The 11044-nt window shown below is 52.1% G+C and overlaps 1 protein-coding gene across 1 annotated transcript in view; it reads right to left on the bottom strand.

The window, feature by feature from the left end:
- ACLY (ATP citrate lyase) overlaps positions 1–11044 on the bottom strand; it is a 53285-nt gene that overhangs the window by 29259 nt on the left and 12982 nt on the right. Inside the window, 7 exon segments of the mRNA XM_012656713.1 lie at positions 1225–1459; positions 1735–1876; positions 5120–5149; positions 6345–6435; positions 7114–7268; positions 8227–8344; positions 9777–9838. Coding sequence (XP_012512167.1) covers positions 1225–1459; positions 1735–1876; positions 5120–5149; positions 6345–6435; positions 7114–7268; positions 8227–8344; positions 9777–9838 — 833 coding nt within the window.

Raw genomic sequence — 11044 nt, 5'->3', positions numbered from 1 at the left:
CAGAAATAGGAGGTGGGCCAGGTTTTGCTTTGGGCTGTAGTCTGCCATCCTCTGCTCTAGATTAAAGAAACAGATCATTTTTAGCAGATGTGTTTTCCTTTTCACTTCCTCTAGCTAGCAAAACAATTTTATATTCTCCAACCACAAACTGAAATGAGCCAACCTGGGTTGAGAAGATAATTTTGAATAAAACAATCAATACCCAAATTTATAAGGGGCTTTTACAAGTCGATAACAAAAAAAAGACAAACACCCCAGTAGAAAAAAAGGGGAGGAAGGGACAATAACAGAATACAAATGGGCAATGTTTTTTAAAGCTCATCTTAGTTAATAATCAAAAGATATGCAAATTAAATGGAATGCCTATTAATTCGGCAAACATTTAGTGTTGCCAAGGGGATTCAGACACAAGGCACAAACTACCAATGGGAGTTTACATCGGTAGAACCTTACTGGGGCTGGATGGATCAGAGCCTCTCAAACCTGCACGTTCTCATGCATCAGTTCAACTTATAGAAATTCATGTTAGGGGAGTAATTAAGGATATTTGCAAATGTTAGTTCAAGATGCTCATCATAAGACCTGAAAAAGCAAACACAATGTTGCTAATACCTATTTATTGATGTGAAAAGAGTAACTGAAGAAAGCAGATTATACAATAGTTCCATACAGTATTATTCCATTTGTTCAAATTGAGAAAAAGGTGTGGATAAGGATATACTGAAATGACAGCAGCCAGGTTTCTGGGAAATGGGACTCACAGTATTTATTTTCTTCGAAAAAAATATTTATCAGTATTTTGAAGGTTTTCTATAATAAATATGTTAATACTTTTATAAGAAAATGCTTTCAGCCGGGCGCAGTGGCCTACGCCTGTAATCCTAGCACCCTAGGAGGCCGAGGCGGAAGGATCGCTTGAGCTCAAGAGTTTGAGACCAGCCTGAGCAAGAGCGAGACCCTGTCTCTATTTTAAAAACAAAATTAATTTAAAAAAATGCTTTCAATCCTGTTTCTCAAGCCAGTGCTGGATAGCAGAGAGCAGAGCTGGTGGACAGATGAGCCTGAACTGACTCATCGTAAGCCCAGGAAAGCAGCCTCCGCCCAGTCTGGTCTGACCTGTCCTCGGTCACTACCCTGACTTCTGAAGATGACTGTCTCCAACCACTTTCACCCAAACCACTGGCCACTCCGAATGTCCAGCCCTTTGTCCCAGGTGGTAGTGACTGCTGACACCACCAAGAAGCCTTTCCTGCTTCCCCACCCCTACGCCAGATAGGCCCAGGGACCTACCTGAGCATAATTCATGGTCTCCATGGTACTGTCATAAGCGGAGCGGAGAGAGGCGAAGTTGATCAGCACATCGACCTCTGGGTGCTTCCTCATGGCATCAGCCATGTTTTTGAAGACAGGGATCAGGATCTCCTTATGTCCCCAGTAAAACTTCTGCTTGTGGTCCCCACTATGAGAAGGTAGAGGAAGGGTTAGGACAGCCTCAATCTGTTAGGACTGGGGAGGGGGAAGCTGAGTGGAGGAACTTCACCTAGAAGGTAGAAAAGGCAAGGTCTCTGTTCTCAAAGAATTTCCATCTAAGGGAAAAAGATTCCCCAGGAATATCTCTTGCCTCCCATCTCTTTTGCTGGGCAGAGCCTTCTCCAGCAAAAGGGATGAGCTAACCGAGTCCCCAGGCTTTGTCTTAGCAGAGGGAGGAGATGCTTCTGCTGTGCCATGACTCACGTGAAAGGGTAGACCATGGCAGCCACCGAGGGCTCGTCTCGGGAGCAGACGTAGTCAAAGTCCAGCATGCCTTGCACTGCCCGGGTCTGCATGCCCCACACGATGGCCTTGGTGTGGCGGCTGAAGAGGGTGGCGCTCTTTCCTGGTGGGCAAAGACACAGCGAGTGCACCCAGAATACATACTCCAGGGAGACCCACGGGGGCAGGAGCTGCCTGCCAGACCCCTCCACCCGCCAAGTCCAGGATGGTCTCAAGAGGACAAAATTATGAGACTTTGGGGAGGAGGTGCATTGATTTTTCTAGAAGGAGGCAGCACAGAGAGCAGTTGAGCTAAGAGGACCTGCCTGGCTGGTCAATAGCTCAGTAGCGAAGAGAGAAAAGACTCCCCATGTGAGAATGGGCCCCCAGCACAAGATAGCCAGGAAGAGAATCCCTGTAGGAACTGCTTCATTTCCCAGGCAAGGTATAGAACCAGCTTACATGCAAATAAGGTCTTCTTTTTTTTTTTTTTTTTTTTTGAGACAGAGTCTCACTCTCTTGCCTGGGCTAGAGTGCCGTGGCGTCAGCCTAGCTCACAGCAACCTCAAACTCCCGGGCTCAAGCGATCCTCCTGCCTCAGCCTCCCGGGTAGCTGGGACCACAGGCATGCGCCACCAGGCCCGGCTAATTTTTTTTCTAATTTTAGTTGTTTTTAGCGAAATTAGTTTGGCTAATTTCTTTCTATTTATAGTAGAGACAGGGTCTCGCACTCTTGCTCAGGCTGGTCTCTAACTCCTGAGTTCAAGCAATCCTCCCGCCTTGGCCTCCCAGAGTGCTAGGATTACAGGCGTGAGCCACCACGCCCGGCCACAAATGAGGTCTTGATAAATTATTTTTAAAGCCACTGGAAAAAAATGTCATACTTTCCTCCTTTTGCTGGCTTCAGGACTCAAAAACAACATCCCAACAATGCTTACCACACTGTAAATCTGGACATAAAACTAGCCCCAGTCAGGACTTGAATATTCCGGAATCCTAGGTCAGTGTAGGCCCAATGAAGCTGGGGACAGAGCAGCCTTATCTCTATCTGAGGTTCTGACCAGAGCTCTGGCACAAGGCAGGAGAAGCAAGCGGCAGCACAGAGCCAGTGTCCCCAACCTCCCCTCTCCTGCTCCTTCTGGCCTCCTCCCTTCTACCAGGTGGCTCTTTCCCATTGCTCAGAACATGCCCTTAGACAGGCTTTCCAGCAGGCAGTTAAGAGGTGAGGGGCGAAAGAAGGGAAAAAAAGAGCTGGTAGAAGTGCAGTCCTCTAGCAGGCACCTTGGTGTGTGCCTGTAGTCACAGTTACTCAGGAGGCCAGGAGTTTGAGACTAGACTGGACAACACAGCGAGACTCAGTCTCTTAAAAAGAAAAAGTAGTGAGTATATTAAAAAAAAAAAAAAAAGTACTGTCCTCAGCCTGAAGGGAAAGGACCCTTCACCACCCTGCAGGCAGGTAATCCTCCTTTTCGGCTCCTTGCAAGTCCAGGAGGAGGAAAGCAGCCCTCAGGGGAGGTTCTGAGTTCCCGCAGTGAGAACATCGCGTCTAGCCCAGTGGCATCTGGTATTCATTAACCTACTGTACTGGTGCAGGCTTGGCTAATCAAGTTCAAGGCCTGGTAAATCCCTGTGCAGGCCTGCCTCTTCCAGCGCAGCACTAAGCTTCTCAGGACAGAGGCTCCCGAGGTTGCAAATACCAGGGATTTACTGTCACCTGCACCCATCTGGGTTCCGATGAGACACCAGATCACGGAACAAGGGAAGCCACCTAATCCAGTTCTCCCACTTTCCCGTCCCAGGCTGATGGGAAGTCCACAGATGCCAAATGACAGAGGTCCTAGGTCATCTAGCACCACAGCCAGATTGCACAATAACTTAAGATGCAGCTCAGTTGTGCGACTGAGCAGGGAGACTGTAAGCCAGTTTAGTTTGACTTCACCACCGTCGTCTTCAGGAGAGCCCACACCCAAGCCACGGTGTGCACGTGTGCACCGGCACACACGCATCTGTCTACCCAAGAAGCTCCAGGAATCAGGACAAAGCCTGGAATCTACAAACCAAACCTCCAGCAGGAAAGGGCAGAGCCAAAGTGTCCACCTCCTCAAGCACAGAGAAACCAAACCCAAAGGGGGCAATCCCTAGACCCCAGCAGCAGGGAGGCCCCAGAGAGAACCTCTGTTCTGGGGGCTAAGCTCCTGCACCAGACTCCTCCCCTGGCCCCACAGCAGGGAGGGCTTGCCCCTGCATTATCTGCTCCCTGCCCTCCCCACCCTCTTTCCTCTCCCACTTCCCCGCACAGCTCAGAGACTTGGAATAACAAGAATAAAACCCCGTCCTCACCACCCTCCCCCTCGAGGACAGAAGAGCTCTCTGAGAACCAGAGTCTTCCCCTGTTCTTTTGGCACAGGACTCAGACTCTGGTTTAGACTTTTAGGTAACCATGGATCTTGCCAGAGGCAGGAAATGCAGGGATTAAAGGCAGGTGGTCAGAAGGCTGCATTTCCAGCCCTTCCAGCTGGTTATCAATAATCTACCCAGGTACTCCTTCCCCTCCCCTGAGCAAGAGAACGAAGTCCCTGCCCCCACAGCTGTGAATGCTGAAGTTACATGGAAGCCTTAATGCTTTGAACCAATTAATCTAGATCAACAGGTGAAGGTGTGTGTTTGCGTGTGCGGTGTGCATGTGTACACGTGCTCAGACAATGTCCATTGTAAAATATGACCTCATGCACCAGACAGAGCTCGGATCCCTTCCAACCACCCAGTCTATAGACGGACTGCACGCTCTTCTGGCTGTCTACCTCCTCTATCTATCCTGTTCTTTCACCATAACCCTGGAGAAACCTAAACTTGGCCCTGGTAGCAGGAGCTCTGGGATGAAGCCAGCAGTGGTGAAGCTGGGGCAGGAAAGGTGAGAAAACGATGACATCATGAGATGTGAGAATCAGAATCAGGGTGATCTGTGGCTCCCTCTTGCGTGCCAGCGGCGACATCCGACCACAGCTCTCTGCCACTCCCCCTTCAGCTGGACGGCTCCCTCCTTCCCAGGTGACATCCCCTCCCTGACACCAGTCTGCTCTCCAGAGCTGTCAGCCTGGCTCTCACCCCTTCCAAAGCGTCCACCCGCCTCCCAGGCTCGGAGCCGCAGACAGCCACACGGTGAGGAGAGCGCCGAGTGGAGGCGCGTACTAAGCAGGGGAGGAAGAGCAAAGACCAGGACTTGGGGCAGGCCACACTGAGGCAGGGACAGAAAATAGACCAGACAACACTGCAACCCACCAGGGGAGAGGGAAACACAGCACACGGTAAAACTGTAAACCACTAACAAAGCCACACGTGGAGCTGGGGCAGGGTCGGGGCATCCTACCTTGCAGGGATCTTGGACTTGGGACTGAATCTGTCAAAGAAAATGACCAAGGCAACTGAGTGACCCACTGATGGCCAGACGCTTTGGAGGGAGAGGCTGGGAACAGGGAAGGGTCCCATGGACAAGCCTTTGAGGGCTGATGTCCTCACCATCTCTTGACTAGTCCACAATGGACAGGAGGAGTAAAGTCAACAGAAGAGCTGAACGCACCAAGGTGCAGAACAGAAGCAAGAAAGACCAAAGACCGAAGGGGGCAGAGAGAGGGGCAGGAGGACAAAGGCTCCCAGGTATGGGTGTGCTCAACACCGATGTCTCCCCCAGGTCCCGGGGGATAAAGCTGGGGACTTGTGCTCCTATCTAGGCTCCCTAGCTGGCCCTGCCCCACCCTATTAATGCCCAATTCCCTTCTGTCCCCATGTGACACTGAGACAATTAGAACAGCATGGGGTTGACCTGTGCCCACAGCACAGTCATTCCGTGCTGTGGGCAAAGCTGCTGGTTTGCGGATCACAGCGCAGGGGCTTCCAATCTCAAGCCCCTGGAGCGAGTGCCACTATTTCCCAAAATGCCTTAAGCGAAGTCTGTACCAGGAAGAAGCTGCACAGGCTGCCTCAGCCCAGTGGTAACTAGCGCTGCTTATCTAATGCTGGTTGCAAAGCCTGGCCGGCTGGGATCACACTGTGTACCTCGGAAGATGGAGAGATGAATCGGGGGAAACACAGATGGGCTGGGCCGGTGGACAGGGCTTTTCTTACAGTGGCCTCAGGGAGCAGGCAATGACTTTGTAAGAGCCCAGAGATGGTGGGGTGGGAACTGCTGTGTCGGAGCTTGCTCTGCCGTCCAGAGCTCCTGGCTCCTGTCCTCCACTCAGGAGGAGAGTCTCAAGGACCTTTCTGCCTCCTGGTGTTCCTGTAGCCCTGCCTCCTCTGCACCTCGGTGCCCAGCTCACACCCTCCCAAGAAGAATGGGGGGAGATGAGAAGAGGGTAGGGAGTGAGGTGACCCAGGCACAGCATGGGTCCTCAGCTTCAGGAGGGTTCATGGGGAAGGCTCAAGTCAAACCCTCACATCCCACTCCCATCCCACACCCCACGCCCACTCCCACAGCAAAGCCCAAAGCACTTTTCGTCTGCCCCTGCCAGCCCAGGTGGGACGGGGAAAGGGAAGAGACAGGGAGAGCACTGAAGGGCCATCCCCTGCAGTGTGTTGGAACCTCTGGCAGTTACCTTGCGGCACGGCAGGCTTGGCCTTCTTTGCAGGTGCCACCTCGTCAGCCCTGGACTCAGAAAAAGACGCTGTCCTGCTGGGGGCTGGAGTCTAGGGTGCAAGAAGGGAAGAGAGTGAGAGGGAAGTCACAGGTAACAGCTGGGGAGAAGCCACTAGTCCTTAAAACCCACAAAGAAATCAGGTAATAAAAATTAGGTGCATGGCCAGGCGTGGTGGCGCACGCCTGTATTTCCAGCTACTTGGGAAGCTAAGGCAGGAGGATCGCTTGAGCCCAGGAGTGTGAGGTTGCTGTGAGCTATGAAGACACCACGGCACTCTAGCCTGGGCAACAGAGCGAGACTCTGTCTCAGAAAAAAGAAAAGAAAAAAAATTAGGTACAGCATTGTTCTTTATATGCTGCTTCCAAAAGTACTATTCTAACAATCCTCTGAAATAGGAGTCAATATTGTCCCATGTCACAGATGAGCAAACTGAGCCTCCAAGTGGGTAAGATACCTGCCAAGGTCCCCACCTCAGCAAGCTGTAAGAGAGTCACGATTTGAACTTGGATCTGATTTAAAAATCCTTGGTCTTTCCATTGTACTCCCTTGACTGGGGCAGAAAAAAAAATTGGCACAGAGATCCAGAAACCAATCACGTACTAATTTCCCCCTGTATTTTCCCTATGCCCCCAAATGGCAGAGGAGGGGGACTGTACCCTGGATTTGGGAGATGGGGGAAAAGATGAGATGGTTCCCTCCTGTAAAGCAGGAGGAAGGTGGCACCTACCGACGTGCTCCCGCTGGCGTTGAGAAGGAAGTTTGCAGTGTGGGCCGCTGTGGGTGGCTGATTAGGGATGGGCCTGTGGCCGAGGGCCATGCCCACAATGGCTGTCATGTGAGTCTCCGTGCCAAAGACGTGGATTGGGATCCCAGTAGTCTTTCCTGTGAGGGAAAAAAGGAACCCATCATTCAAGTCTTCAAATAAGCGGCCGAGTCCACGTGACTCTGTGAAGGCCCCTTTCCAGCCTTGCTCTGTGTCTAGCACGTTCAGCACAAGACCAGTTATCCAGGACAAATCGCTGTCATAATGTCACCACCAGACAAATCTTTCTAAAGACCACCTGCTGGTAAGAGCAAGAACAGCTTTACTGGCAAGACTCAAGTGACCAAAACCACTGGCAGAGTCTGTACTCCTCCTATTCCTGGCTTGGACCTCGGCTCTCCAACCCTCCTCAGCCCCACCACCGCGTTCCCACGCCCCAGCCTCCCTGGCCTGCTCTCTGCTCCCGGACACCCTGAGCTCCTTCCCCAGGGCCCTGGCCCTGCTCCTCCCTCCGCGTGGAGCTCTCCTGCCTCAGAGCTTCACCTGGCTGCTCTCGAGTCTCTCGGCTCAACTCCAGTGCCACCTCCTGAGAAACGCCTTCCCTGTCCTCAGCAGGGAAGAGACTCCCCCCCACACCACCCAGCCTTCTTCATCATACAGACCCCTCGCTGCCCCATCCCCTCCACACACGCTCTCCCTTTCTCAGCTTTGTTCTCCTGCACAGCACTCAGTACTCCCTGACACTCCTGTCCGTGTCCTAAGCTCCAGGAAGGCTTGCTGTCTGTCTGTCACATTTGTGGCTATGACCCCGGTGATAAGCACGGCACCTAGCACGAAGCAGGCAGTCTGTAAATATTTGCTAAGTGCAGAGCTGAATGAAAATGCTTTCCTGCAGCTTCTGAAGTTCAGGACAGGCGCTGTGTGTGGAGGACAGAGAATGGAAGCAGAAGCGAATTGTGTATCCAGAAAGAGGAGTGTGAAGAGCATCAAAGAGCCCAAAGACTGGCTTTCAGGAACCCCAAGTGGGCAGGCTACCGACACTCAGAGTGGGAGGGAGGGAAAGGTCCCCAACCTTACCAACTTCTCCCATCACCCGCAAGCCCTCCTGATAGTTGGGGCCACCTCTTCGGACAAAGATTGTGACCTCGTGCTCCTTCAGGGGGCCCTGGTAATCTCGAATCGCTCTCACGATGCCCTAGAAGCCCAAAGGGACAACAGACGCGTGACTAAAATCAAGGCAGCCATAAATCGATTATCACAACCACGATAAAGAAACGTAACAGGTGTATGTGACCAGGACAGACTCTCAGGAAGCATGGCCCTGGCAGGCAAGGACCGTACGTGTGTCAGGTGGACTATGTACAAGCAGCCTAGGACGTTGGTCACTCATCAGTTTGCTGAGAGGGGAACAGGGGGTACCGGGAGAGACATTCCTCAATGCACCGGTGCGCAGGGTCGGGTCAGCAGGGCTTTGCTGGTCTCTCTCTTGCCCCGGCTACAGTCACTCTCACCTCTCACTACAGCGTGGGGAGGAATCTATGTTAGCCCTTGCACAAGGGTTCTCAGAGATACCAAGACAAAGTCTTCTTCAACGTAAAGGTCCTACAAAAACTTCTAAGTGATCTGTGGGGACAGACCTACCACAGACATCCACTGTAGAAAAACAGGAGGTTGGAAAAGTGTGTACCTGTTCTGTATCTCCACACTGAGGGCTAGTTTTTGAGCTGGGACTGATTTCTGCCACCCAAGGCATTTCACACAAAGCTCCATGCTCAGTTCCTGCTCATGACCTAACAGTCCTGACCACGGGTGCCGCCCCTACCATGGGGCTACTCAGGAGTGAAGACAAAGCCATCAAGGCTCATCAGTCTCGGATTTGTCTGTTGAATCAGGTCCAGTTAGGGAGGCCATGTTTCGGGCCTGGTCCCTCACTTGAGAGCTCAGACTTTCAAGACTGACACTTATTTATTCATTATTCTCAACACTTACGTGGCACTAGCAGACGTGGCATGCTCTTAATAGCTCACTGAGCACCTGACAATGTGGAATAATAAATGGCCTCCTGAAGTGGCTGCCTTAGAAGGGGACAACTCTCGAGTCGTGTTAGCTCTGTCATCTTTGTTGGCCAGCAGTCACGTGCAAATGGCCTAGACCCATGTACTAGGATCTCAGCTGATGGGACCCTGGCTGAGCCAGCAGGAGCTCCAGGTCATCAAAACGCTTTCCTCATTCTGATCTTTTAGAAAGGGGGCTGAGGACCGAGAGAGGAAAGACCGGGAGTTGCAGAGAACCCAGATAGCCTTGCAGCGGAGTGTTGAAAATGAGCATCAGTTGAGCCCACTCTCCAACAACTGGTCCTGAGAGGGGTGAAAGCAAAAATTTGCATTCTCCCCACACTTCAGATGGGAGAACTACGGTCCAGTGTGTCAGCTGCTTGCCCAGAGACCCACAGCCTCAGACACACATCTCCTGCTCCTCCCACACAGAGGCCCCAGGGCAAGAGCCCCTACCCAGACTAGGTAACTCAGGGGAACTTGCCTCTGCTCAAATCTTGCTTGCAAGACCCCTTCCCTGCTTTCTCCAAACCCACTTTCCCCAGAAACTGTACCATAGCTGTGGCTGGTTACCTTGAACGTGGCAGCCACATTGGTGAAGTTTGCAATGCTGCCTCCGATGATGAGGATCTTGCCTGGATTTGGGGTAAGAGAAAAGTCAAAAAATGGTTAGAGAGGCGGACCTGAGCATCTTCCCAGAAATCCAACTCAGGGAGCGCACTCTCTCCTCTGCATGAGGGGCCTCCATCTGCTAGGAGTTATCAGGGAGTGAGCGGGACGTCTCTCCTGATGTGTCCTGACACTCAACCTCATTGGCTCAACCCTCCACTACCTAAGCCACAGGGCAGTGTCAATCCAAACCACAGGATCTCTCAGCATTCCTACTCAGCACCCAGAAATCCAGCTCGGTTCTGGATAGCTCTGGTGGGAATCTCTCTCTCTCTCTCTCTCTCTGGCTCAGAGCAAGGGGAACTGATATGCACAGACTCAAAACATTGAGCAAGTGGTAAAGGGGTGACACTGGGAATCGCACAGCTTGGGTAACACACAAGAGGGTCACTAAGAACTGAGTTTTATAGCAATCAGAGCAAGAGCATGCTGCAGCGCCCTCCTCCTCACACCTGTTTATAGAGCTTTACCACCCATGACCTCCTTGCTCTTGGACACCACCTCCCACCAGACCCCCATCTGACAGATGTGGTCACTGCCCACGGTGGAGTCAGAGAAGCTGAGGTCCAGAAGTTAAATGACTAGCCCCAAGTTGCAAAGGACCAGGACCCACAGCCTGAGTGACTCCTAGCACAAAGCTGTTTCCACTGCAGTGTGCTGGGCTATTTTGGGAGAAGGGGTGTGTGTGTGCGTGCGCATCTCACCATCTGGGTGCTTTTCTCGGGTCATAAGGGAGAGGATCGTCTTGGCGTAATCATAGGTTTGCTGCTCGCTGGGGGCACCCGAATACTCTCCATAGTTTGCCAGCTCATCAACACCCCCTAGATCACAGATGGTATCACTGCCAGGAAGACATGGAAGTCAGTGCTGGGTCTAGGGCCAGAGGGCGGACATGCAGACGCCCCGAAGCACTGCGGTCAGCCTGCAGACCTCCAACCCTCAACCGTGTGACGTCACACGCTTCTGGGCAGAGCACTCTGCCAGCCCTGGGGCCCCAGGGGGTTGTGGACAGACAGTGGTAGCTAAAATGAACAGTGAGATAAGAAAAATTGCCCAGTACAGGACAGCCTGCCCAGGAGAGAAAACTGTGCTGCAGCCAGAGGAAGGAGCCCCAGCCAGCCACAGAAGGCAATGTGGCAGATCACACATCTAGAAATGAGCAGATGTCTACT

The sequence above is a fragment of the Propithecus coquereli genome, unplaced genomic scaffold, assembly GCF_000956105.1.
Source record: "Propithecus coquereli isolate 6110/MARCELLA unplaced genomic scaffold, Pcoq_1.0 Scaffold515, whole genome shotgun sequence".
NCBI classification, from domain to species: Eukaryota; Metazoa; Chordata; class Mammalia; order Primates; family Indriidae; genus Propithecus; species Propithecus coquereli.
Note: the sequence above shows the minus strand (reverse complement) of the source record. Positions and strands in the feature narration are given on the sequence as shown.